This window comes from Camelus ferus, chromosome 33, assembly GCF_009834535.1.
Source record: "Camelus ferus isolate YT-003-E chromosome 33, BCGSAC_Cfer_1.0, whole genome shotgun sequence".
Classification (NCBI taxonomy): domain Eukaryota; kingdom Metazoa; phylum Chordata; class Mammalia; order Artiodactyla; family Camelidae; genus Camelus; species Camelus ferus.
The window spans coordinates 11,374,258-11,402,247 of NC_045728.1; the positions used below are offsets into that span (position 1 = coordinate 11,374,258).

At 59.7% G+C, this 27,990-nt stretch overlaps 1 protein-coding gene across 1 annotated transcript; it reads left to right on the top strand.

Annotated features, from left to right (window-relative positions):
• Nucleotides 1–27,990, top strand: BCL9L (BCL9 like). Its single transcript, XM_032472571.1, is given in 11 exon segments — nt 1–699; nt 6,968–7,023; nt 15,504–15,605; nt 16,862–17,247; nt 17,912–18,031; nt 20,754–20,964; nt 21,098–21,182; nt 21,281–21,594; nt 21,596–23,568; nt 23,938–24,222; nt 24,653–27,990. Coding segments are annotated over 9 exon segments (4,494 nt in total). The 5' UTR covers nt 1–699; nt 6,968–7,023; nt 15,504–15,579; the 3' UTR covers nt 25,747–27,990.

Genomic DNA, 27,990 nt, shown 5'->3' on the forward strand with positions numbered 1-27,990 from the left:
AGGAGGCAGCCAGAGAGCCCCGATGCTTATTCAGGCTGGGGAGCGGAGCCGAGTGGAGGGGCGAGCGAGGCTCCGGCAGCGCAGAGGAGCCCGGGGAGGCGGCGGCGAGCGGCGGAGCCAGTGGCCGGACATGCCCCGGACTCGGGGCCGCTGCACCACCGCCGCTGCCCGGAGCCAGCCGGCCGGACGCCCGCAAGCCTGGGTCCCCCGGCGCCGCGCCGCCCGGGGGCTGCGATTCGGACCCTCGGCAACCCACCAACAATAAGCGCCCAGACAGCCCCCTCCCCGCCCCGCGCCCGCCGTCCCCGCGGGCCTCGGGGAAAGTGAAAGGAGGAGGCGAAGGAAGGAAGGAAGGAAGGAAGGGAGGAGGAGCAGGAGCCGGAGCCGTGAGGTTCGGGGCCGAGACCCCAGCCCCGAGCCCCGGGCCGGGTGGGTGTGCGCTCTCTCCCGCGGCTGCCCGGCGCCCACGACCATGCTCCGCGGTTGGGAGGCAGGAACCCAGGCGCCCAGCGACCCCCGGATACTCCCCGGGCCGGGCTGGTATTGAGATCAAGGCGTCCAGGATCAAAAGATCACCGCCTGCCCGCCCCTCTCCGCACCTCCAACTGGCGAGCAGGAGGACCCCAATCCACCCGCCGACCCTGACCTGGTCATGGCGTCCAGCTCCTGCCTGGCGTGAGGACCCCCGACCAGCGCGAGGTGAGGGGTGGGCTGGGGCCGAGGGTGAAAGTCATGCCAGGCCAGCAGAGGCGCGAGGAGGAAGATCCAATTCGAATTGGGGAGGGGGAACGCAGTATGATAGTCTCTTGCCGTCTGGAACGCACCCCTGGGCTGTTTAATGGGTGGGGAATGCCCCCAGGGCTAGTGGAGGCTACTCTTGGTCCCCCAGTCAGGTTGGCAGCCCCAGAGCACAGTGGGGAGGGCTTAGGGGCAGCCTGGGGACCCTGCCCCCCTAGCGCAGAGAACAAGGCCGGCCTTGGGCCAGCTGGAGCAGCAACCCTGCCCTGGGGGCTTCTGGGAGATGTAGTCCCCCTCCCAGATTTACCAGCCCCTTGGGTCTCAGCACCCCAGTACTCCTCTCCTAGCTGATAGGATTCTCCAGAAGGAGGTGCCTTGGGATTGGGGATTGCTGAGGGTCACCCTCTGCCCCCAGGCACTGCCAAGGAGCAGCAGGGGTTGTGACTGGAGGAGTCTCCCCTGCCAAGGATTCTTAGTGGTGTGGGCTTGGCTGGGGGGGGGGGGCAGTCACACAGGTCCTTGGAGGTGTCCCTGCACTGCTAAGGGGAGGCAGCCTCTGCCTTGGTCTGGAAGAGCGAAGGGGAGGAATGGGGGAAAGACAAGGGAGGCTTAGGGCTTTCTTGCTTGGCTGGGGTATCCCAGGGCTGCTGGAATTTGGTTTTAGGGGAGACTGAGTTCTACTTTCCCCTTCTCCCTCTTGGGAGCTAAGAAGAAGAGTGTCCCTCACAGTCTGGGAGTCTGGAGGGTGTCTCTCTGGAGCAGTGAAGCCAGGATCAGCTTCTGTCTGTCTGTCCAGCTTCCTTCCTTCCGGGTTTTTCTGACACCCCCTCCTCCCTCCTTCTGTCTGCTGCTTGGGGTGTGTGTCTGTGTCTGTGTCTGGGGGGCCTCTGTTGCAGGGAGGAAAAGTGTTGCTCTGGGAGAGGTGAGCTGGGTGTGTGAGTGAGCCCTGGGAAAGGGGCTTGGAGGCCCACTTGATCTTTGCCCCTGGTTTCCTGTTTTATCTAGGAAAGCTGTCTTCACACTATCTGCTGTAACCCTACTGATGCCTCTGGGCAGCTCTCCGAATGAGACCTGCAGCCGGGGTGGGCTTCCACTCCTCTTGTTCTCTCCCCTCCTCAGCCTCTCCAAGGAGCGGCCACTTCTTGGCTGGGACTACCTGGCTTGTCAGCTGCCCCCAGCACCGGCTTGGCTGCCTTCTCTGGGTCAGGACCATGATTTCATGGCCCCAGGGGAAGAGCATGTTCAGGCCCTGTCTTGCTGGTATGAGCTCTGAGGCGCCTGCTGATAGAAGCCTCAGGACAGGGTGAGAATGGGAGAGGAAGGGAAGGGGCAGGGGGAGTCTGGAGTCAGGATGAAGGTGCTGCCTCCCCCAGCTGATCAGGCTCCTTGGCCTTGGAGAACCAAGCCTGGAAGGCCAGTCTTCTGGAGGTTCTCTGCTTACCTGTGTTGCTCCTGATTGGGGTGGGGTGGGAGTTAATGTTGGAAAGTGTGCTCATGATGGGGAGAATACCTATAATCTTGGATTCAGGGTAACTCTTGCACTTGGGGTAGCAGGGGCCCATGCTGGAGATGGTTTCTGGAGGTCCATATGGAGGCTCAGAGTGAGTTTCTAATTACTGAGGTTGAGGGTCCAGGTGGGAAGAGATTACAGAGTCTTGGAGTAGGATTGGTGGTCCACAACTGATCACAACAGTAGTTAGGTGGGACCTAGTAAACTTGCTTATTGAGTCTGTGTTGGATTCCCATGACTCTGTTTAGATAGATCCTGCCTCCGTCCAATTTCTAGGTACCTGAGTTAGGCAGGAGCACGGGCTGGGGACTCAAGTTCCATCAACAGGCAGGGCAGTAGCCTTCTGGGCAGAGGCCTAGTGGGTGGCAATGTCGACTCAGCAAAGGTTGGAATGCCTGGCACCTGCTTTAGATTAAAGGAGATGCCTGCAACGGGGGCTGCCTGCCTGCAGGGGGAGGGGCTGGGATGGAGCTCCAAGGAGCCCAGGAGTGGGATGGAAGGGAAGGACCAGGGCTGCAGGCAGCAGCAGCTCTGGTGGGAGTGGAGGGAGCCAGCAGTCACCCAGCTCAGCAGCCCCTCCTCCAGGGAGTCCAAGACAGGAGCTGGGGGCACCCCATACTGCCTCTGGTGCCACAGGCTGAAGTTCTGTCCCAGCGCCCCAGGGGGCCAGTTGCAGGGAGCCAGGGTGTCTGAGTGTCCAGTCTGCCCAGGACTGGAAGAGGTCTGCAAGGAGGGAGGGGGCACTCTGGGGTTCTGGTTGGCCTGATGCCATGTTTTCTCTTCTTGGGGCTCCTTGGTTGCTGGTCATGAGGCACTCCAAGAGCCTGGGCACCCCAGAGGTGATGGGGAAACGGCATCCTTTCCTTGTGCCAGGAGTCCTGGGTACTGCTCGAGTGCTGACCTTGGGGGGAGGGGGCAGAGGGGATGGCACCGTGGGAAAGTGGGCAGCCGTGGGAGCCAAGCGGGTACAGGCTGGGTGCCGCAGGCAGGGAGCCTCTGCCAGGCCTGCTCTCCCTGGGGTGGGGCTGGCTGTTCCGGGGACTGGCTCAACCTGTTGAGCACCTAGCTGCTCTAGCTTGGCATCTGTGCCCCTGCCTGCCAGCTCCGCCAGCTGCCCACCCAGAGCCACACTGTGGGGGCTGCCCCCAGGGATCTAGAGGCTCTGACTGGCCAAAGGGCCAGGATGGGGCTGGTGGAGGCTCCGTTTCCTCAGGCCCCACCCTCTGACTACCTGAGCTGGAGCTGGAGCCAGTTCGAGGACCAGGTAGCCAGCGGCTAGGAGCTGAGGGGCTAGGTGAAGGAAGCCACAGCACTGAAGGCTGCCTGTCCCTTGGATGGGCCGCCCTGAAGGCAGCCTGGAGTTATAGCCTGGAATTTCCTCTGCTGGGTGCCAGGTCCAGGCCTCCAGAGCCCCACCCCCAGCCTGGCCTGACCTCCCCTCCCTGGGAGAGAGCTGCCGACTTTCCCTGGAGGTGGGGGGAGGGGCAGTAAGGACACTCTGCTGCCCTGGGAGGAGAGGGGTGACCTCCTGGGTGTGGGGGTATGCTGTATTGCCTGAGCCTCCTTGCGGGCACCACTACCCTCATGGAGAGGTGGGAAGCCCTGGGTTCCCAGGGAGATGTCCCACACTCTGCCCTGACTGCGGGCTGCTGGGGGGGGGGGTGCTCCTAGGTCCCGTGGAAGGTCCCTGACCCCTGCAAGCCCTCGCTGTCCTCCCACACTCTCTGACTCCTGAGCTCTAGGCCCGCCTTGGGGCTCTGCTAGCTGGTGGGGAAGGGGAGCCAGCCTGCCACTCCAGGGGAGAAAGTGGCCACCTTCGCTGCTGCCCGTGGGTAGGGGAAAGGGCCCAGGCAGTTTCCCCCTTCCTCTTGGTCCTGAGGGGAAGGGCGGCCTCCCTCCTCTCCCTACTTCTCCAGTCAGTGGCTAACTCAGAGGCCTCTCTTCTGCCTCCTTTCCACCCCAGGCCCTCCCTGCTTGGCCCTGGGCCACCTGCCCCTCCTAACCTTGGTGTCTGGCCTAGTCCCCCTTCCCCAGGGACTGCCTTCTGTCCAAGCCCCTCCTCCAATGGGCTTGTGGCCCCATGCTGGCCTGTCTTCCCCTTCCCCCTCACTCTCCACCCCCAGCCTCAACTGGGAATGGCCCTGAATCCAGCATTTCCAGCATTTCGAAACTAGGATTGTTTTGAAATCCCTGCGTACTTCTCCACCCCCCTGTGACTCCCCTCCTCCCCACTAGCCCAGAGTTTAGTCCTCTAATCTGACTTCACGCTGTACATTGCCCGGGTGTGTGTGTGAGTTTGCGTGCTAGCACATGGCCATGTGCACACTGCTCCATGTGTGTGTTGGGGGTCTGTCTTCTGTCTGTGGGCAGTTCTGTTTGACTGGCGGATGTCTTTTGTGTTTCCTGGTTCTCCTGGGCCTTCTCTATCAGGATAGGAGCCTCTATGGGTCTTAAGGAGCCATTTTGGGGGAGTTTGGGTTGTTTTAAAGAGGTATCCTGGATGTTTGTCTTTGGGAATGTGTCTGTTTCTCTCAGGTGCATGTGTCTGGGAGCATTTGAGGAGTGTGTGTGCTCAGGGTTGTGTCCCTTTGCTGCATGTGTGTCTGCACACACTTTTGCACTCCCTTTCTGTTCCTACCTCTCTCCTCCTCCCTCAGAACCGCTTCTGGGGTGTGTAGGCGAAGGTCTCCTCGGAGCTCCCTGGGACATGGAGTCCTCCGTCCTCTGATAGGGAGGTTTTCTGGAGTGGGGCCAAGACTTCTGATAGGTCTGTGGTCCTTGGAGAGAAAGTGGTACAGTGGGGAACACTGGGGATAAACTGCCCCCAGGGCTGGGCTCTCTTCCTCTGCCCCTCAGGGACACCTAGCACCTGGAAGGGTCCCAACACTACCAGTCCACCCTTTTCTTGTCCTAGGGGCTGTCACAGGGAGGCCCAGTGCTCTAAAGAAAGGGCTGGGGAAGGGGACTTCACCCTCTACCCTTGGGATCATTTGCTTCATTGGAGGCAAGAAACAACCAGCCACATTAGACCTGGGAGCTTGGTGGCTAATTTAAAGTTCAGGAAAGTTGACTTCTCTAGCTAGGGGCAGACAGCGAGACAAGACAAGACACTCAAATTCGCAGCCTGAGCGAATTTGAGCAGACAGAGGGGCCTGGAATTCAGGGGTGGGGGTGTGATGTGCTGCCCCAGAAATATGAAGTGTTTGGCTTGGGGCCATCTGCCACCGTAGCCTTGATCCTGGGAAGTCCTTCTTGCTTCTTGATGTCTAATCTTATTCCTTCCTTCTGCAGTGAGACAGCCTTCTACAGGAGGAGAGGTTGCTGGTGCGGAGGGGGTCGTGAGGGAGTTGTTTTTTTTTTTTTTCCAAAGCAGGAGTGGTATTAGTAGACTTATATTTGCATGGGATGCGGGCACTGGAACCCCTGATACCTCGCTATGACTCAATTTCTCATCCTGGGATCTCAGGCTATAATTGAATACTTTCCTCTAGAAGCATTTGTAGCAAATCAGCGAAGAAGAAGAGGGCTGGGGCAGGGGCTGCTTGTCAGAGCCAAGGGCCTATGGAGACAGCAGCAGGAGGTGGGCAGGTGTCGCTTTACCCACTACCCACCCCCAGTGGCCTCTGGTCCCAGGATGCAGTGGGAGGAAGGGAGGGGTAGAGGCACAGGTTGGTACAGTGCTCAGTGACCCAGCAGGGGGAGGACCTTGGCAAGGAATTTTCAGTTTGTTTCTCAATCTCTGTCTCTGAGACACGCACACACACGTCACTGCAGACACCTTCAGGAGATGAGCCCAGAAAAGTCACCCAGGTGGCGGTAGGGCAGGGCAGTACCAGATGGGGCCATGTGGTACCATGTGCTGGCAGGTGCCCTGTGCTTGCCACCTAGAACTGAAAATTGAGCTTGGCTGGAGGTCCCCTCCTCAACTCCCCCATCCGGGGCCTGGGAGCAGCACAGGCTAGAGAGGGTTAAGTCTGGTTGGCAGGGACATCCCCCCCCCCCCACTAGCGCAGTGAGAGAGAGAGGGAGGGGTGGTTAGCAGCTTGCTCTAGTTGGCGTCTCTCCCAGAATTCTTCGGAAAAGAACTCCCCTTTGACCCCCAGTACAAACTGAGCCCAGCCACCAGCCTCCCTCCCGCCTGCCTGTGGGAGCTTCACCCAGCCCCCTCTTACTAAACTGCTAAGCCTGATTCTCTCACCCCAGGCCCTCCCAGCCAGGCCTGGTCCCCAGACTCCAGGGGACAAGGGGTGTCACCAAGGAGACCACACAGGGACATAGGACCCACCCCATTCTTCTTCCTGACATAGGGTAACCCCAGGGTGGCTGGTGCTGGAAGCTGGGGTCCTCAGGCCTCCCTGTCCATCCCTCCACCCAGGTCCTCAGGCGGGGGCCGTGGGAGTCATCTGCCCCCCTCTCTCCCTGTGGGGCCGAGCTCTGAGGGAGCTCTAAGGCATCTCCAGTGCCTTCTTTCCTGCTTCCAGGGGAGGGAGGGGGAGCAGTGTGGTGGGGGAGCTGGGTCAGGCCTGGCTTCCAGCCAATCCACAGAAGTCGTGGAGGGGGGTTGGTGTCCAAGTAGCTCAGGGACTTCCTGGAGCTGCAGGCCCTGTCTGTGTGTCCATGTTTAGTGGTGTGCGTGTTGGGGGTGGGGCTGGGGTTATGGGAGGAACAGGGGCACAGATTGCTGGCCTGGGGCTTCTAGCTGTGACCCTCTCTCCACAGGGAGCCCCATCCCAGATCACACCCTCCAGCCTGAGCCCGACCCGCATTATCCTGAGGTGAGAGGTTTGTGTGCTTGTGTGTCCTCACAGCCGCCTCGCTCAGCTCTGTCTGCCTCTGCAGAAGCCTCCTGCTTGGCTTTTTGTCTTGGGCGCCCTCCTCCTGGCTCTCTGCCCCCACTTCTCCTTTCATTCTCCTCCCCCCAGAGGAGGGGGCGCTGACAGCCTACAACCTGGAACCCGGTAGGGGAAGGGGGCGGGGCCAGGGCAGGAAGGGTTAAAGCGCCTGGTAAAGCTCCAGTGAAAGCCCCAGCCGGGCTGGGAGCTGGGGAGCCCCAGTCCAGTCACCCCTGGAGGGCAAGGTACGGTTTCCTTCCTGGTCATCCCCACTGCTTGCTCCCCCTCGCCCGCTGGCTTTGGTCTCAGCTGGCTGAGTCAAAGCCAGGGTGGCTACCAGCCACGGTAATGTGGTTTCTGCCCTCGCCCCTAGACACACACACACATATACACGCACACATACGCATGCTTTCTCCCTACTGCCACCCCCATCCCTCCTTCCCTCCCTCCCCTCCTTCCTTACTTAGCAACAACTCCCTGAATTCACAACAAACACGCCTCTAGGCTCCTGGTCTGACTAGGGAAAGCTGGAGAAAGTGGAGGACTGGGAGGAGGCACTTCTCCTAGACTGTCCTCAGGAGGGAGGAGCTTCCAATCCCTCCACCCTCCCTGCTGGAGGCCACTAACCCTCCGGGATGGGGAGGAAGTGGTCCTACTTCCAACTCAGGCAATGAAAAAAGTGGGGACAGTGACAGGTGTGGCTGAGCAGGTAGGGGGACAGGGACTCCACACTCACTGGGGAGTCCCACTTGACCTTTGACCCCCACCTGCAGAGTGGAAGGGGCCACAGACTCCGCTCAGGCCTCTGGGCCTCTCTCAGCAGGGGCCTGTACTGTTGTCATGGTAACTTGCCTTGCTCCCTCTCCAGACTCTTAGGGACCAGGTGGGTGAAGATGTAACGGATGGGGGGTGGGTGGGGCTGGGGCTGCCCAATAACTTTGCTCTCAGAGCACCAGTGGGCCTTGCACCTGTGTCAAGGGGGTGGGGAGTGATGGCCTCTCTTTGATCTCTTCACTGGGCAGGAACTGTGGCCTCTAGCTAGGACCTAGTGCTCATCGGGCTTGGAGGGAACGCGTGGGATGAGGGAGTGAGGCATCCATTCTTTCGTCACAGAGGGCTGATACCAGGGTGAACTTGTATTATGAAATGGTTAAGAGCCCAGTTGCTGGAGTGTCTGGGTTCAGATTCTGATTCTACTACTACTGGACTGTGTGCCTTAGGCATGTTGCTTAACTTCCCTGTGCCTCAGTTTTCTTATCTGTAAAGTGGGCATAATAAGAGTACATTCTTGTACAGTTGTTCTGAGGGTTAAATTAGATGATGCATGTGGAGCTTTCAGGACAGCGTTATGTTACAGAGCAAATGCTCAATAAATATTAGAGATTCTCCCATTATTATTAGTCATAGCTCTTCACAGGAACTCATGCCACTCCCAGGGGCTTTAGCAGGGGAAGAGTTGAAGTGGGTGGAGGAGTGTGGGAGGTGAGGAAGAGATATCCTTTCCAGACTTATCTTCTTGCTGCCTCATTTTCCCCACTGTTGGGCCTGGCTGACATCTTGATTGAAAGTTTGTCAAATAGCTGTGGACCTGGAGAGGGGTCTAAGGACTGAGGGCCTGTCTCCCTCCCCATCTCCCAGCACTTCTCAGGGCTGAGCCCTCCCTCCCTGAGACTATTAGCTCAGATCAGCTTCAGCACCCCTCCCACTATTCCATCCCCTGCTGCTCTGTTCCTGCACCAGTATGAACAATCACTAAGACACTCTGTCCTTAAATGGCATAAATGGCCGCCTCCTTTCTTTCCTGGCCAAGGGGTCAGGGACCTTCCTTGGGGAGAAAAGTGGCAATGTGGAGCTGTGACATGGATAACAGCTGTTAAGTCTGCCTTGGGGCCTGGGGTTCCCTGGATTCCGTGGACCCTGCCTGGGCATTTTCCCTGAGTGTGGCAGGGCAGGGCCCAGGCCTGTGATATGTATAGAAGCCCAGATGGGCACGCCTGGCACCTGCTGCACACAGATGGGCAGGAAGGAGACATCCTGAAGTCCAGAGGAGGGGTGGGGTCATATCAGCATCCACTGCATCCAGAGGACATCCCCAGAATCCTCTCCTCTGCTGCATGGGTGAGTGTGAGCAGGGCTGGGAAAAGCTTTGTTTCCACCCTGTGTGCCCTGGGGCAGGCCAGGGGAGAATGTTGAGTAACTTCGGGTGAGCAAGGCTCCTAAAGACCCTGGGCTGGGAGTGAGATGATGGAGGGGCCAAGGCTTGGGAAATTCTGGGTGGGGAGCCCAGGAGTGGGCAGCAGGGGTGGGATGCCCAGGGGAGGGAAGCTCTGCAGACAAGTGGTTTGGATCTTCTGGGAGTGAGTATCCAAATCTTAGGAGAAAGTTGATTTAGATGTGGCCAAAGTGCCTGGGAGACCAGAGCTCCTGGGTCTGAGACCTGGGACTGGCTAACAGGTACCTTCTCTGGCCTGGTACCAAGAAGGGTGGGCTGGGGCCCCTGGCTCTACTCATCATCTCTTTCTGGGACCAGAGAGGACACCTCCCTTCCATGGGCCTGGGAGTGAGGGCTCAGTGTTGGCCTGGGCCATGTCTCACTGCTGGGCTAGCCATGCTGCCTGTGCCCAGCCCCTGGGGCCTGTTCCTTGGGCAGGCTGGGGCTATTTTTGGGACTGGGCTGGGGCTCTGGGGCTGGTTTCAGATGTTCCAATGTGAGCAGGAGAAAATGGGAACAGATGGCTGGAGGGTTCCAATCAGTGGGTCCTGCTGGGAGCAGGTTATTTTTAGGGCCTTGTTAACCCTTTGGGGGCTGTGGAGCCACCCTGAGAGGGACAGCCCTCTCTGGTTGAGAAGAGGACAGGTCTTCTCCCTGACCTCTGCTTCCAAAACAGCACGTCCCTGTTGCTCTTCTTTCTCAGACCCTCCACTCTTGAAAGAAGTTCATGACAGAAAGTAGACTCCAGCTTTCTCCCAGCCCAGACCCTGCAGGAAGACTGCCAAGGGCTGGGGCGGGGAGAGGTGGCTGGTGGAGGGGATTCAGGCCACTGTTGAAAGGAAGATCCCCTTTGCTTGTCTCTTGGGGTTTTGAGACAGCCCGGAGGCTAAGAGGGTGGATAACTGCTCTCTGGGTTCATGCTCTGCGTTTGAGTGTATGTCATAACCCCAGTGATGCCCAGGGGAGTGCGAGCCGAGGGAGCTGGCCTCTGTGAAGACAGAGGAAGAGCCAAGTCTTTGTACTCGGTATCACTGAGATGATGCCTACGGTCCCTGTTCCCTTGGATACACAAGGGCAAATATCTGGACAGTGCCTATCTTTACCAAACGCCCAAGTATTTGGGTGCCATGCAGGTGGTAAGGAAGGTGACACCACAGCCAGAGGTGGTTTGTTGAGGGCTGAACATGTCATAGCTGGAGGACAGTTTCACTATCAGGATCTCACTCTATAAATATATCTTCATTTTGTGGATGAGGAAACTGAGGCTCAGCGTGCTGAAGGGATGGACCAGGTCGCGTTGCTCAGAAGGGGTGGGATGTGATTGGTACCCTGTCTGCCTGACTGCAAACCCAGTTCTCATTCCCCTGCATCACTCACACTGCCTGCCAGGGTCCCAGAGGGCGAGGCTGCTGGGACTGGGCCTCCTCAGGGAGCAGGTTTATGGAATGAGTGTGGGAACGGAGGACTGGGGGCAGGGGACCCTGCCTGTCACTGCTCTCCCAATCCCCTAAGCCCTTCTTGCCTGAGGGTGCCAGGACTGACACCAGAAACCCCATTTGGCCTTCCTGTCTTCCCTGCAGGAGGATCACAGGCACACATCCTGTCTCGTCAGCCCCTACCCCCACCCTGTCCTGGCCCACATGCCCCTGCTTCCTGTAGGGTCATGGCAGTCTGGATGTCAACGTGGGCAGAGCTTGAGGGCCCTCCAGGTGCTGCTGGTGCCAAGAGTTTGGGCCAGGCCAGCGAGGTGAGGGGGCTGGGAAGGATGTCTCTGACGCTGGCAGTACCTGGGGGAGAGAGTGGCTCAGCGGGCAGGCGGGGCGTTGGGTGAGGTCCCGCCCCGTGGTGTGCAGCCCGTGCCAGCAGTCTGCCCGCACTCCACTCCCGCCACAATGGCCCCATTGTTCCTGGCCGCCAGGCAGTTTGGAGGAGGTTCCTAGGCCACCCCTAATCCCCCCCCAAAAAAGGGCCAGATTAACCCCTTGGAGGACAGAAGCCAGGTGAGGGCCCACAGGGAGCTACCCTGCCCATTCCTGCCTCTGGGAATCCGGGCTTGGGCCATCATCGCCTCCCACCACGTGTACCCAGCAACAGTGGGGCATCTCCGAGAGACTGGGGTCTCCTGCCCAGTAGGGAGTCACCCCTAGACCCTCTCCCACCCCCATGGTGGTGCAGGTGCCAGGGGGCAGGAAGTGCCAGTAGGGTGGCAGGCGGAGACCAGATATATTTGGGCCGGTGGGGCTAATTCCAGCCACCACCGCCTGCCCTACTGGCTCCTGAGCTCCTTTCCTTCCTGTGAAACCAGAGCTGGGTTGGGCCTAGCTCAGGATTTCGGTGGATTTAAAGAGGCAGCACCATCCCTGCCAGCCTGGCTTCCTCTCCCCCTCCCCAGGTAGGGTCTGGGGCAGAGAGAGGGCTGGAGAGCTTCTTGCACCTCCCTTGCCCTCGGGCTAACCCCTGGCCTTTGCCCCTGCTGGGGCACCAGGCTTTTGGCACTCCTTTCTCCCAGAGCTTTGGGCGGGTGGGGTGGGCGGGGGTGGGCTGTGGTTTCCTGTGTTGGCTGTTTGTGCCTGGCCCAGAGTGCCCGCCGCCTGCCTGGGCTTCCTGCCCTGTCTTGTTTCCTTGTGCCCCCCCACCTCCTCCCCCTCCCCATGTGGGAGGGAGCAGCCAGGGATTGGGCAGTAGCCTTTGGGGGCACCCCACTGCCAGGGCACAACTGCTTCCTGGGGCCTGGCCACATGGGCACTGGCTACAAGAGCCAAGTGAAGGGACCTCTGGTTTGTCCAGACAATGCCACTTATGCCTGTGGTGTCCAGAAGAGCACAATCCTCCCCTCTACCCTGGAAGCACGCTAAGACCCCAGACTGGAAGGTCTGGGGCCAGGAGTTTCCATGTCCCAGTGGGGTTGGGGTTACCTGACATTACCCTGGGGCTGCAGGTGGGGTGGACTGGAAACTCCCAGACAAAAATGGTTAATTTGCATGGTCTCCTTTGGCAGGAGGTGGGGGGAAGTGGAGAGAGCTGCTAGGGACCTGGGTGAGGGGAAGGCCCCCCAAGCCTGGAAGTCCCCATACAGAGGGTCCCAGAGCGATACCTTGGTTCTTGAGCAGATTTCCTGCTACGCTCTGAATCCTTGACCTCCCCACCCGGCTGAGTCACCACCTCAGGAAGAGGAAGTGACCTGGGTGGTAGAGGAGAGCTTCTAGGGACCAAGGAGTCCTGACACCCAGGAGAAAGGGGCCTTAGGACCTTGTTATCTTGGGGGCTGCCTCTCCCTGAGTCAGTGGCCAAGGATCCCACCCCTGATACTTCCAGGAGGTTCCTGTCCTTTCAACCACCACAGAGGCTCCTAGCATTTCCTCTGGAGGTGTCTGCCCACTGCATGTAGAAGCACGGTCCATCCAACTCTGTTCTTAAGGCCTCTTTGGGGTGGGTTTTGAGCTAGGCAAGAGACTGGCAAACCCAGCAGAGGTTCTCAAGGTGGGGGCAGCTGGAAATAGGCAGGTTGCCACTGGTGTGTGTGTTGTACCTGTGGCAGTTCTGTGTTGAGCAGGGAGCTGGCATGTCCCACCTGGAGGCCCTGGGCATCTATTGAAGCTTTCCTGATCTTCCTCCCCCAGCTGAGGTCAGGTCCACTGTAACCTTTAGGTCACTGCCCCACCCCTCCCCCAAGTTGCACCAGGAGAGCAGAAGATCTCAGGCAGGCTTTGTCTCAGCAGGCCCCTGGGCTCCGTTCTCGTGGGTCTGCTCCTGGCCTTTCACTCAGGTGACTGGCACCTGCTCCCTGTTTGTGAGCACATGTCACCACTCCCCACCCTACCCCCACAGTAGTGTGTTCCCAAAGCTCCATCCCTTTCCCTTCCCCCATCTCAAGGGCTTCTGGCCTGGTGCTGGGAAGCCCCCTTCAGTCTGTTTGCTTAAAAACTGCACCCACCAGAAATCAGCCTCCCTGCCTCCCATCCCCAGGGCCTTCCAAGTCTCTTCTGGGTGGAGGAGGAGGGGGTCTCTGGGAGCTGAGGCAGACTCCTCAGGGGCAAAGTTGGGGGAAGTGTGAGATGGGAAAGTCCTGACTCACCTGTGCTTGACTCAGCTCGTCCAGCAGGAGGAGGGGTGGGGGGTGGGAGCGAGGGGGTGGAGTCCTAGAGGGGATGGGGACTCCAAGATTCTTCTGGGGAGGGGCCTTGGCCTGAGTAGGGAGTTAGGAAAGGACAAATTTTCTAACAGCCCTTCCCAAATTATGAGAGGTAAACCGTAAAGCTGTAAACAGGAAACAGGAGAAAAGGAACGTGGGTGGCCCTTGACCTGCCCCTCCTCAGAGGGCTGGGTCCAGTAGCTGGCAGCGGGGAAGCCCACCTGCCTGGTGCGGACTCAGGTGAGCAGTCCTGACTCCAAGGGGATGACACTGCAGTGTAGGGGAAACACCAGGGGGATGGGGTCTTGGTGCTGCCACGTAATTGTCACGTGACCCAGGGGCATGTCACTTCCTTCTCTCAGATCTCAGTTTCCTCATTGTCAAATGGGGATAGTAACACTGCCGCTGCAGGTGGGAGGTAGTTTTGAGGGTCAGTAAGGTGGTGAAGGTGGAAGCCTGAGACCCATGTCTGCCATAGGCATGCCCCTAATTCAGGTGCTGCCTCTAGCTCTCCCCGCCTCAGGTCTCCTCCTGGTGAGGCAGGCAATGGGGGCTGGCAGCAGGCTGCTTCCCAGCCAGGCCCTGGACTTTGGAACCTTCCTCTGAGGAGCCTCCCTTCCCGGAGACAGAGCTGGAGCAAGGAAGGCCAATGTACCCTGGGGTTAAGTTAGGGTTAGGCTCCCACAGGGTCACTGGTGGGTCCACCTCCCTGCCCCAGTCACGCCCAGATCCCAGCCCAGCCTCCAGTAGGGAATGTGCACCGGAGTCTGGCTGGGCCTGTCACCCGGACAGAGCTCCAGGCCCAGGACTCCTCCCCCTCCCCCACCCCCTATGGGTCAAGGGGGCGGGGAGGCAGGACGGGGGGCGGTTGGGCGAGTCTTGTGTGTTTGTGTAAGTCTGTTTTGGTGTACCTACGGCCCTGTGTGTGTTTCTCTGTGACTACCGGGCTCAACTTTCTATGGCTCCCTTGCGGCCAGGCCTCAGTCTTTTCATCTGTTCAATGAGTCGGCGCGCTCACTCTCTGCCCTCTGGCCGCCTCTGGAAACGTGCCCCAGGCTGTTTTCGTGCTCCTGCTTCGGCCAGCGCCTCCCTCGCCCTTCTGCACACGTCCGCGAGCCAGCGTGTGCGCGCCTCTAGTTTCCTGGGCTCCGTGCGTGTCTTTGTCTCCCCGTCCACGTGTGAGCTGCGAGTATGTGTGAGTCAGAGTTCGGGTGCTGTTGGGTCCCAGAGCCCCTGCCTGGCGGCGCCCAGCGCTGGGCCGAACCTCGGCCCCGCCGCAGCGTGCGCCCGGCCCCTCGCCGCACTTGGCCTTGGGTCCGTCCGTGCGGCGCGTGCGGGGCCGGGAGAGGCACGCTGCAGCCCTGCCCGTCTCCCGCTCGCTGGCTCGTTGGCTCTCTCGCTCGCTCGCTCTGCCTCTCCGCTCAGGCTCTGCCGAAGGGGGCGGGGTGGGGTGCAGGGGCGGGGGGAGGGGAGGCTCCTGCATTCTTGCGGTCGGGGAGGAATCTGAGCCAGCGTTACTGGTCTCCAGAAGAGCCCAGCTGCAGCCCCGGGGCCCCGCCAGGCCTCCCGCTGCCCGCCCGGGCCTGCTGGGATGGGCACGGGCTAGGCCTCGAGCTGGGGGCGGGGCATCGCCCCCACCCCCGACCCCCTCCCCGCCGGGGCGCCCGGGGGCAGGGCGCAGCACCGGGGCCGGGGCGCCAGGGGTCCCCCGCCCCCCGCTGGTGAGGGGTGTGTCTGGGAGCTGGAGTCCCCCCGGGGGCCTGACAGGCCTCACGGCCGCCCCACGCGGGCACCTTTGCAGCCCATCCTTCTAGTGAATTCTGCCCCTGTGGCCTTGGGGCGGTGGTGGGGGGGGTGGCTTGCTAGAGACTGCAAGCTCCCTGAGGGTAAGGTGCGGGAGGGATGGGGATAGGACCGGCCGCTAGGATCGAGACCCCGACTAGTAGTCGAAATTTGCCATTCCCACCCTACCCTCTCCAGTTCCCTAATCCCAGGGCTGTTGAGTCCTCCCGTCTCCCCTCCCCTCCTCACACCCCCTCCCCAAGTCACAAGTTTTCTCTTTGGGGCTTGTTGCTGCAGTCCCTGCTCCAGTACCGAGTACCTGGCTGGGCCCTGGGCACGCACAGGGGCCGTAGCCCCACTGTGTGTGGGAGCCATGAGGATCCTGGCTAACAAGACAAGGTGTGTGGGTGTCGTGGAGGGCGGGATGTGTGTGTGGAGTGAGGGGAAGGGAAGGGCCCAGTGGTGACGGGGACGAACTGTGCAGGCTTGGAGAGCGACCCCCATCCCTGGGCACCTGGCTTCCAGGCCGCTGGTGCGCTAAAGGAGGGGTCAGGATGGGAAGGCCTGCCCTGAGGCAGGAGCCCACAGCTCTAGGGCCTGGGCCCTGGGGACAGAGAGGAATGGCAACTAGCTAAGCCTGCTGTTCTAGTCCCTTCCAGCCCTTTCCTTTAAAAATGGTTTGAGCAGACCCCCACCCACCCCACTGTAGGGTCCGATGGCGCCCTCTGGCCTCAGTCGAGCTGGGGGTGGGAGCTGGAGGGAGGGGTGGTGCCTGCTTCCCTCCCCTTCCCCAGGAGAAGCCGGCAGGCCGGGCCAGGCGGCAGCAGCAGGACAAGCAGAGCTGAAATAAATCTGAGCTGGTGTGGAATGAGGGGGGATAAATATCCTCTCCCGTGATGTGATCTTTCCAGCGGCTATTAATAGGTCTCCGGGGAGGGGGAGGCGGTGGGGGGAACGGGCTGGAGCTTAAAGGGCCCGCAGCCTGGGCTGCAGGAATCCTTGGCTTCAGTGTGCTCCACACACCAGCCCCCTCCCCCTTTTCTCCTTCTCCTGCCTGCCCGCCAGGCCTGCCGGCGGACCCTCTTCAGGCATTCCCCTCCTGCTCTGGGGAGCTGTCTGGACCAGTGGGTACCACTCTCTGGTGTACTTCTCCCCACTTCCCCAAGGAAATGGGGCTGGGGCATGAGCAGTGACACTCAGGTCCTGTGCCCCTTCCTTGCTGATATTGGGACACATGGGAGTTGAGGTTTGGGACCTTGAAAGGAGTCTGAAGACAGGCAAGCCCTTGAAGAGAGGATGCTTAAGTGTTGGTCAGGTGCTAGTGGAGGGGGGTTGCCGTGGAGGCTTGCAGTCTGATGGATGCTCGGGCTGGGCAAGCGGGTATATTCTGCCAACGCAAAGCCCTTGTTTTCATTTGAATTGTGGGGTCTGGAGGGTAGAGGCAGTTGCCCCATCTTCACTCCCCAAGGTGGTGAAGGGCATCAGCCCTTGTCTGAGGAGCCATGGTGGGAGGTAGGGAATAGCTGGTGGTCTTAAGATGCCACTCATCCCCTTCCTCCCATACCATTAGGTGAGGCAGGATGGGGCAGTTAAAATCCAGGCATGCTACACCCCTACCAAGATTAACTTTTCATGTCTCTTCCACCTTCTCCCAGGTTACCCCACCCCAGGAGGAGAGAAGCTCCAGGGAGCCCGCCGCTATCTCCCCGCGGCCACTGCCCCCCTGCCCCAGCCAAGCCAATGCACCCAGAAAATAAGTTGACCAATCATGGCAAGACAGGGAATGGCGGGGCCCAATCCCAGCACCAGAATGTGAACCAAGGACCCACCTGCAACCTGGGCTCGAAGGGCGTGGGGGCGGGGAACCATGGGGCCAAGGCCAACCAGATCTCACCTAGCAACTCAAGTCTGAAGAACCCCCAGACAGGGGTCCCCCCTTTCAGCTCGCTCAAGGGCAAAGTGAAGAGGGAGCGGAGTGTGTCTGTGGACTCTGGAGAGCAGCGAGAGGCTGGGACCCCGTCCCTGGAATCAGAGGCCAAAGGTACCCCATTTCCTGATCCTCTGACCCCAGCATCTTCCACAGTGAGGCCATCTTTCTGAGAGACCATCTTTCTGCTCTCCGTCTAATCCTCATCCCCCACTCCTCTCCAGCATTTATGCAGGGGCACCTTTCTCTTACCCCGTCATACCCACCAGTCTGGTTATTCTCAGGATTGGGTGGCCATATCTCATCCTTAGGTGCTACCCACGGAGGGGCCACACAGAGTGATGGGGCTTCCTGTCAGTCTCATTTCTCTATTGCTTTCCCATGGTGGGGGGAGGTGCTCTGGGGCGAGATGCAGACCCATACACCTCCCAGGAACCTCCTGGTATCCTGGCTGGTGGGAGCCGTGGAACAAGCACTGGGGCCTGGAAGAGTAGCAGCAGCTTCCCCCTCCCCCCCAGCCCTAATTAGAACCAGTTGTGGTTGGGGATTATGCTGTGCTTGGTGCTTGGTGGGGGAGGGGAGACAGGCAGCAGGGCTGTAGAGAGAAATCAGAAACAAATGGTGTTGTGGTGGGGGCCAAGTGCTGGCAAAGTGCCCACTGTGGCCTGGGCAGTGCCCTCTGGGGTGGGACATCTGGGAGAATGGGCCTGGGAAGGACCCTGGATGTGGGTGGACAAGGCCTCTGGGTACTCACTCTGACCCCTGCCTGCCCGGGCAGAGGTGGCACCCCGGAGTAAGCGGCGCTGTGTACTGGAGCGGAAGCAGCCATACAGTGGGGACGAATGGTGCTCAGGACCGGACAGCGACGAGGACGACAAGCCCATTGGGGCCACCCACAGTGAGTGCCCGTTGTTGCTAGGATGCTGTGGCCCATGGTGCCCCTGGGGGATACTGCCCTGAGGCAGGCTCCCTCTCTTCACCTAGGGCTTTAGAGGAGCCTGGGAAGAAGGAGCAAAGGGTCAGGAGCCCAGGCTAACTCCTCTCCCATCTCACTTCTCTGACTCAGTACCCCCCTGCACTGTGACAGCTCAGCCCCTGCCTTCTAGGTGCCCAGTGGCCCCCTCTCCCTAGGGACCAAGGTGGGGTAGGGTGAACCTCAGGTGGCCTCTCCTGGGTACACCATCTACACCGCCTCCTATGAATTCCTGGCCTATGCTGCCACCTACTGGTCAATACAGGGAGGGCAGTGAGGGTCCAGCATCACTGGGAGCTGGACAGTTGGCTCTGCTGCACAGTCCTGCTAAGCCTGGGTGTGAGCAGACATTGGCTGTGTCTCTGGCGCCCTTCCCTAACCTCTGATTGACTCCTGGTGAGTACCCAGACTGCATCGGCGGGATGAGGAGTGGGCATAGGTGGATGCCCCCTCCTTTCATTCTTGTATTAATCAGCATGTATTTGGGCCTTGCACAAATGACGGGGGAGAACCAGACATACTCTTGCCCTTGGGAAACCCATGCACATTTATCTAATGCTTTCCCTCCAAGTTTACATCTGTGTGTGGGGAGAAACAATTTAATATATAAGAAACTAGTGAGAGAATGTTAAATTGTGAACTTCTCGAAGGCTAGACAGTAGAAAGGAGGAAGAAAAAACATATGCTGGGTACTTTGCTACTCTGTTTTATTGAATCCTTACAACAGCCCTGTAAGGTGGGTGTTATGATGATGCAGAGGAGGAAACAGACTCAGCCGATGTTTGTGGAAGGAGCAGACGGTACCCATGGAGGTGATGTGTGGGATCAAATACTGAAGCCTCTGCAGCTGACTGGGACTTTAAAGGTCATCTGGTCCCAGCCATCAGCACCCCCACCAGCCCAGGGGACTGACTGGTGGTCTACAAGCCCCTGGCCCAACCCTTCAGTCACAGATGAGGGCAGTCACTGCTTCCCAGAACAGACCCTCTCCAATTCACTTTTAAAACATTAGACCATTGTAGAAACATGAAGACATGGGGAAATACAAAGAAGAAATTGCTAACATCCTGTAACTAATACCAAGGCGATCACTGTTACCATCTTAGTTATACTGCCATTAGATTCTCAAAGAGTTCTTAATGGTGGGGCAGGATAATGTAGAGGTTAATTGCAATCAGATCCCCTGGGTTTATGGCCTGGTCTTCCACTTACTATTTGCATAAATTTGGGAAAGAGCCTCAGTTTCCTCATCTATAAAAATAACATTTCCCCCTTGGGGTTGGTGTGAGGAATCAATGAGTTGATTCATATAACACACTTAAAACAGTGTTAGCTTTTATTATTGTTAATATTGTACTAGAAAGTTCCTTAATGAAGTAAAGCCTGCCTCTCTCCCCATAACTTGTATGCAGGAGTCCTAGGTCTATGTACTGAATACGCACCTTCCTCTTTCTTGGGGTAGCCCTCACACATTGAGGTCAGCTCTCAAGTACCACCCCCCCAACTTTTGGTTCAGTTATTCTATGTGAAATTGGAGAGACAGGGCTGTTAAGAGGTAAGAGTGTCAGAGAAGTTGTATCCAGGCCTGACTCTGGGCTTGTGGGGACATGGCTGCTGTCTGGCTCAAGGGAGATAACTTTGGGCAGTTCGCGTCATATGAACTGAGGGTGCCATCACTTACGGTCTGCAGGCCAGCACTTGACTCCTGGCAAAGGGTCCACTCATTCACCTAGACCCATTAATGACCAGTCGTAGGTCTTTTCTAGGCTAGGACTTAAAAGTCAAGTTTGTGACCCTGGAATAAAACTTCCCTTGATGCTGAGGGCGGCCAGTCTACCCCAGGAGTGAACCCAGTGTGTCAGGCTTTTGTAACTGTTTCCCAAACAATTTTTCAGTTTGTGACATCATTCTGAACTTGCCGTAAAAATAGATTTCTTCAACCTGCCCACCCTTCCCTGCAGGGCAGAAGTTAGCATTTCCATTTCACAGATGAAGGAACTGAGGCTTTGAGGGAGGAAGTGTCTTGTTCATAAGATTGCAAAGCAGTTAGTAGTAGGTTTAGAAAGAACCCATTCATTGTTTGAATCACCGGTCTTTCAAGCTCTTTGCCTTCTCCCCTCACCTGGCCAGTGTGCTCACACACGCACAGACCATGGCGAGGGGTCAGAGAAGGGCTGAGCACAGGGCTCTGCAGCCCCTTTCTGATGCAGACCCTGGCTCTGCACTGCCTGGCTGTGCCAACTTGGATGAGTAACATCATCCTTCCAGGACTGTTTCCTCCTCTGTCAAGTGGAGTGTACGACGCCTTCCTCCTAGGGATGTGATGATTAGATGGGAATCACATCCATAAGCATCTGTCAGAATGCCAGGCACATGGGAGCCTGTACATAACAGGTCACATTTTCCCTCTCCCTCCTCTCTATATGGTCCATGCAGTTTCCATCCTTGTCAAAGACTGGTCTAAGGCAAGTAAGTGTGGAAACCAGACTAGTGAAAGTTCCAGATTGTGACCCCAAGTGACCCTGTGGGCATGAGCTGTAGAGCAGTGAGCCCCACTGCTTCTGGGCATCTCTGGGATGGGGTGGTGGAGGGTCCCCACCAGGTCTCCTCTAAATCTGGGCCTGTTTTATTCTCTTCTCTCTGGCAGATTGTAATGTAGCAGACCCAGCCATGGCGGCCCCACAGCTGGGTCCTGGCCAAGCCGCCCAACTGCCCCTCAATGAGAGCAGCGCACCTGGGCCCCCGCATGGGCCCCCACCAGGCCTTCGGCCCGACGCCCCTGGGGGCGGAGGTGGGGGTGTCCCTGGAAAGCCTCCGTCGCAGTTTGTGTATGTCTTCACCACCCACCTGGCCAACACGTAAGTGCCTCGGTCTGGGGTCCTGAATGAGTGCCTGCAGAGGGCCAGGGTTGGCTGGGATTGGGCTGGGTGAGGCTGGGGGCTCCCTCCTGCCCGCCTCTCTGAGCTGTTTGTGCCCGACCCTCCTGTGCAGGGCTGCAGAGGCAGTGCTGCAGGGCCGGGCGGACTCCATCCTCGCCTACCACCAGCAGAACGTGCCCCGGGCCAAGCTGGACCAGGTAAGTGCGGTGCCTGGCCCAGGCGAGATGCCCTGTGAACAGCAGATTGCTGGTGCATCCCCTTACCTGTCTCATGCTCTGCCTTTGCTCTCTTGCAGGCCCCCAAAGTGCCCCCCACCCCAGAACCGCTACCCCTGAGCACGCCATCAGCAGGCACCCCGCAGTCCCAGCCTCCTCCACTGCCGCCGCCGCCACCCCCAGCCCCGGGCAGCGCCCCCCCTGCCCTGCCTTCTGAGGGGCCGCCTGAAGACACCGGTCAGGACCTGACACCCAACTCGGTGGGAGCTGCCAGCACGGGCGGTGGGACTGGGGGTACCCACCCTAACACCCCTACAGCTTCCACCGCCAGCAACCCACTGCCTCCTGGAGGAGACCCCAGCAGTGCCCCGGGCCCTGCCCTGCTGGGGGAGGCCCCCACCGGAAACTGGGCAGCGGAGCCTGGTGGGCTCTGAGGGCCTGTCCAAGGAGCAGCTGGAGCATCGGGAGCGGTCCCTCCAGACGCTTCGAGACATTGAGCGGCTGCTGCTCCGCAGTGGGGAGACGGAGCCCTTCCTCAAGGGGCCTCCGGGAGGAGCAGGCGAGGGGGGACCACCAGCACAAGCCCCTCCTGCCCCCCAGCAGCCACCCACGGCCCCGCCCAGCGGGCTGAAGAAGTACGAGGAGCCCTTGCAATCCATGATTTCGCAGACACAGAGCCTCGGGGGCCCACCGCTGGAGCACGAAGTGCCTGGGCACCCCCCGGGTGGGGACATGGGGCAGCAGATGAACATGATGATGCCGAGGCTGGGCCAGGACAGCCTGACGCCTGAGCAGGTGGCCTGGCGCAAGCTGCAGGAAGAGTACTACGAGGAGAAGCGGCGGAAGGAGGAGCAGATTGGGCTGCATGGGGGCCGCCCACTGCAGGACATGATGGGCATGGGGGGCATGATGGTGCGGGGCCCACCGCCGCCCTACCACAGCAAGCCTGGGGATCAGTGGCCCCCCGGGATGGGCGCTCAGCTGCGGGGGCCCATGGATGTCCAAGATCCCATGCAGCTCCGGGGCGGACCTCCCTTCCCTGGCCCCCGTTTCCCAGGCAACCAGATGCAACGGATGCCTGGGTTTGGGGGCATGCAGGGTATGCCCATGGAGGTGCCCATGAGTGCCATGCAGAGGCCTGTGAGGCCAGGTATGGGCTGGACCGAAGACTTGCCCCCAATGGGGGGGCCTGGCAATTTTGCCCAGAACGCAGTGCCCTACCCAGGTGGGCAGGGTGAAGCTGAGCGATTTATGACCCCTCGGGTTCGCGAGGAGCTGCTGCGGCACCAGCTGCTGGAGAAGCGGTCGATGGGCATGCAGCGCCCCCTGGGCATGGCCGGCAGCAGCATGGGGCAGGGCATGGAGATGGAGCGGATGATGCAGGCACACCGGCAGATGGATCCGGCCATGTTCCCCGGGCAGATGGCCAGCGGCGAGGGCCTGGCAGGCACTCCCATGGGCATGGAGTTTGGTGGAGGTCGGGGCCTCCTGAGTCCCCCCATGGGGCAGTCTGGGCTGAGGGAGGTGGACCCACCCATGGGGCCGGGCAACCTCAACATGAACATGAATGTGAACATGAACATGAACATGAACCTGAATGTGCAGATGACCCCACAGCAGCAGATGCTGATGTCACAGAAGATGCGGGGCCCTGGGGACATGATGGGGCCGCAGGGCCTCAGTCCTGAGGAGGTGGCCCGGGTGCGGGCCCAGAACAGCAGTGGCATGATGGGCGGCCCGCAGAAGATGCTGATGCCCTCGCAGTTTCCCAACCAGGGCCAGCAGGGATTCTCTGGGGGCCAGGGACCCTATCAAGCCATCCCCCAGGACATGGGCAATACTCAAGACATGTTCAGCCCTGACCAGAGCTCAATGCCCATGGGCAATGTGGGTACCACCCGGCTCAGCCACATGCCCCTGCCCCCTGCGTCCAATCCTCCTGGGTCTGTGCATTCAGCCCCAAACCGGGGTCTGGGCAGACGGCCTTCAGACCTCACCATCAGTATTAATCAGATGGGCTCGCCGGGCATGGGGCACCTGAAGTCACCCACCCTTAGCCAGGTACACTCACCCCTGGTCACCTCGCCCTCAGCCAACCTCAAGTCACCCCAGACTCCCTCACAGATGGTGCCCTTGCCTTCGGCCAACCCGCCGGGACCTCTCAAGTCGCCCCAGGTCCTCAGCTCCTCCCTCAGTGTCCGTTCGCCCACCGGCTCGCCCAGCAGGCTCAAGTCTCCCTCCATGGCGGTGCCTTCTCCAGGCTGGGTCGCATCGCCCAAGACAGCCATGCCCAGCCCTGGTGTCCCCCAGAACAAGCAGCCGCCTCTCAACATGAACTCTTCCACCACCCTGAGCAACATGGAACAGGGTGAGTCAACTGAGCCGGGCAAGCGAGCCCTGGACTCTGGCCCTGGGAGCCTCCCAGGTGGGTGCGTTCAGGCTGGGCCAGGGGAGTGAGTTCAGGCATCCGTGCTGGACGCAGCAGTGGATGTCTCTGCTTGAGGGGCAGTCGTACTTGGCATCTCCCCACTGCCTGGGGCCCTGAGGCTACAGGAATTAGTTGAAGACGGGTGGGCTGTAGTGACCCTGGGGGGCCTTTGTTGAGTGGGACATCTGTGCCTGGAGGAGTCAGGTAGATTTCAGAACCGACCTTTTCCTAAACCCCCAAGGTGAGCAGCCAAGTTCATCTTCCCCTTCCCAGTCACCCCCTGCTCTTTCTGTCTCCCTGCTTCTGTAGGTGCTCTCCCGCCTAGCGGCCCCCGGAGCAGCTCCTCAGCGCCTCCCGCCAACCCTCCCAGCGGCCTCATGAATCCCAGCCTGCCATTCACTTCCTCCCCAGACCCCACGCCTTCCCAGAACCCCCTGTCACTGATGATGTCCCAGATGTCCAAGTACGCCATGCCCAGCTCCACCCCGCTCTACCACAATGCCATCAAGACCATCGCCACCTCAGACGACGAGCTGCTGCCCGACCGGCCCCTGCTACCCCCGCCACCACCACCACCGCAGGGCTCTGGGCCAGGTGCGAGGACAGGAAGGGGGCCACAGGGAGAAGAGCTGATGCGGGCACTGGGAGTGGGAAGAGTGGCCATGGCCAGCAGTCATCCCTGTGGTCATGCTGGCTTCTCTGTGCTTCCAAAGGGCTCTGGGTGTAGGGATATGATGTCCCGGTACACAGTTCCCAGTCACTGTCTCAGTGAGACCGAGCCCGGAGATTGGAGTGGGCTTTCCAACATCTAACGACGTGTCCATGGCCAACTGGGCTAGAGCCTGGGTCTCTTGGCTTCTAACCTAAACACCTCGAGTCCCCTCCCTCGCAACTAGGGTGGGCCAGTGGTGAAAGCTCTCACCCCTGGCGCCAGCCTGGCTGGGGAGTGGGGAAAGACTGAGTTCAGCACCCTCCCCCAGCTGGGTGCACATTCTTCCTGACCCCCATTTCTCTTTCCCCACAGGGATCAGCAATAACCAGCCCAACCAGATGCACCTGAACTCAGCTGCTGCCCAGAGCCCTATGGGCATGAACCTACCAGGCCAGCAGCCCCTGTCCCATGAGCCCCCGCCTACCATGTTGCCCTCCCCCACCCCTCTGGGCTCCAACATTCCACTGCACCCCAATGCACAGGGGACAGGAGGGCCCCCTCAAAACTCGATGATAATGGCTCCAGGGGGCCCAGAATCCCTGAATGCCCCCTGTGGCCCTGTGCCCAGCTCCTCCCAGATGATGCCCTTCCCTCCTCGGCTGCAGCAGCCCCACGGTGCCATGGCCCCTAGTGGGGGCGGGGGCGGGGGCCCTGGCCTGCAGCAGCACTACCCTTCAGGCATGCCCCTGCCCCCAGAGGACCTGCCCAGCCAGCCGCCAGGCCCCATGCCCCCCCAGCAGCACCTGATGGGCAAAAGCATGGCTGGGCGCATGGGCGACGCGTACCCTCCGGGCGTGCTCCCTGGGGTGGCATCAGTGCTGAACGACCCCGAGCTGAGCGAGGTGATCCGGCCCACCCCGACGGGGATCCCCGAGTTCGACTTATCGAGGATCATCCCCTCGGAGAAGCCGAGCAGCACCCTCCAGTACTTCCCCAAGAGCGAGAACCAGCCCCCCAAGGCCCAGCCCCCCAACCTGCATCTCATGAACCTGCAGAACATGATGGCGGAGCAGACTCCCTCACGGCCCCCCAACCTCCCGGGCCAGCAGGGCATCCAGCGGGGGCTCAACATGTCCATGTGCCACCCCGGACAAATGTCCTTGCTGGGCAGGACAGGTGTGCCCCCACAGCAGGGCATGGTGCCCCATGGCCTGCACCAGGGGGTCATGTCCCCTCCACAAGGCCTCATGACCCAGCAGAATTTCATGCTGATGAAGCAGCGGGGCGTGGGGGGTGAGGTCTACAGCCAGCCCCCACACATGCTGTCCCCCCAGGGCTCCCTCATGGGCCCCCCACCCCAGCAGAACCTCATGGTGTCCCACCCTCTGCGGCAGCGCAGTGTGTCTCTGGACAGCCAGATGGGCTACCTCCCGGCGCCGGGCGGCATGGCCAACCTGCCCTTCTAGCAGTCTCCGTTGGGGGGCTGGAGCTGGGGCGATATTGCAAACATGATAACCTTAAAAAAAGTTACTTCCCCTCCAGTGTTGGGATGGCCTGGGTCAAGGGGTGGGGTGGAGGGGGTGGGAGGGGGCTTGTATGGGGAGTGGCATTTGTGGAAACCGGATGTGCTGGCAGCTTGGGAAGTGGCAGAGTTGGGTAGGGGATTTGGGATGGGGGTTGGTTCCGTTTTGGCCACCAGGATTGCCCCTCCCCCACGACTCCGAAGCCCTACAGAGCCTCGATTTTTCCCTCTTTTCTCTGTGCCCACCCTCTTCAGCTTTGCTTTTGGAGTCCTGTATCCTTGGTGGGGAGCAGGAGAGGAGGGGTCCCCCTCTGTCCCTCTCCTTCCTTCCTGCCACTGTCTCCTCCTGACCATCACTTTCTTCCTCTTGGTTTCTCTGCTCCCCACCCCATCTCAGTCTTTCCTGCTGTATCCTGCCTCAGTTTCTCTCCCTGCTCATGTGGCTGACCCCTCTCCCACCCCGACCTGCAGGCGGCTGGCTAGGTGGGCGGGCGCCAGCCGTAGCTGTAAATAGAGCGCTGCGCTTTTGTGCCGGGTTGTGCGTGTGCTGTATTTCTGTGTTTTGATAGAAGTCACACAAAAAAGGATAAAAGAAACCCTCCCCCCTTCTTCAAATGACTGCCCCTTCCATTCCCCTGGACCCAGGGACATGCAGTCTGACACACCCACCCACTCTCTCAGTGTCTCTGGGTCCATAAAGGATACCATCCTGGTTCCCTCCCCCAGCGGTGAAATGGCATAACCACCCCGCAGCTCAACTGAGGTCAGACCACCTAGGCTTCCGCCTGGTGAGCCCCAGCAGGGCTGAGACCCCCAGGGCGGCAGCCTGTCTGCTGCTGAGTGATTCTGGATTCAGGATTTCCCCACACAGGTGACACGGGGCCCTGGCTTCCCAGCTGTGGATGTCTAGTGTCCCCTGCTGCTACATCTTAGCCAGAACTTGAAGTCCTTGGCCCCCAGTCTGGGATGAAGGAAAGGAGGAAGAGGCGGAGGCTCTGTGGCCCCCTTGTGTGGAGCCATGGAGGAGGGCCACGGGGGCCAGGTTGGTCCTGTGCCTGCTGCAGTGGCCCTGGGCCTGGTAGCCCCCAGGGCCCTGACTCTTCCAGAGGCTGCCACTGACTTATCACCAAAGGAGGAGGAAAAGAGTTTGGCCAAGTCAGTCTGTCTCCCTCCAGCCTCCACCCACTGAGGATGGAAAAGAGAAAGTATTGGACGCGGAGCAGGGAGCATCCACTTCTCTGCCTGCCCAATCACTGGCAAGGTCCCTCTGCCTAGGGCTCTGTGCCCACCCAGGTGCAGCCACTGCCTTCCCCTCGGCCCCCGGCTCTTTCCCATAAGAGCTCCCCACCCGCCTCTGGTCAGAGCTGAAGCCATACATGATTGGGTGTTTTGCCCTCTTGGCCCCAGGAGTAAAACACTTCTCCTTTTCTCACTTCCTTTCTGCCTTGTGAGGTGGCAGGGCAGCTCCCTGGCTGAGGCCTTTCGTACCCTGCCTCCAGGGCCAAGGGCCATTTCTAGACAAGGTGTCTTCTGCCGTGGCCCCGTCCCCAGCCTTCCTGATCTGAGGGCCTGGTCTCCCATTGGCAGCTGTGATACAAAGGGAATTTGTCCCCACTTCTCCCAGTCTGGTGCTGCCCTCGGTCCACTGTCAGTAGGTCAAGCGCTTCCTCCGGGGCTGGCTGTGGGCTCCTGCCTCCCCCAGTCCTTCCCAGGGGCCAGGGCCTGGGCCTCCGGGTTCGGGGGCCACCTGCCCTCCATCCCTCCCGCCAGACACTTTTCTGCCCTGTCTCAACCTGGGCCCTGTGCCCATGAGCCCCCCGTCCCTGACCCAAGACTCTCCAACTGACTCTCAATGTTTCCTGCCCAGAGGAGAAAGGGGTCAGTACGAAAAGGGCCCAGTGCCCTCCCCCTTCTCCTCTCCCTCCACCTCTGCCACCAGACTAGCTTTCCAAGGTGAACTCCACAGGCCAGCCTACTTCCCTCCATCCATGGCCACACCCCCAGCCATTTTGTACCATTATATAAATATATATATATAAATATAAATATATAAATACAATATGTGAAGACGACATCTTGGTTTTTATTTTGAAACAATTTTTAGGCTTGTTCCGGGGGTCTCTGTGCTGCCTGTACTGTATTGACCTGTTTTATAGGTGCCTTTTTATTAAAAAGAGAAAATTAAAAA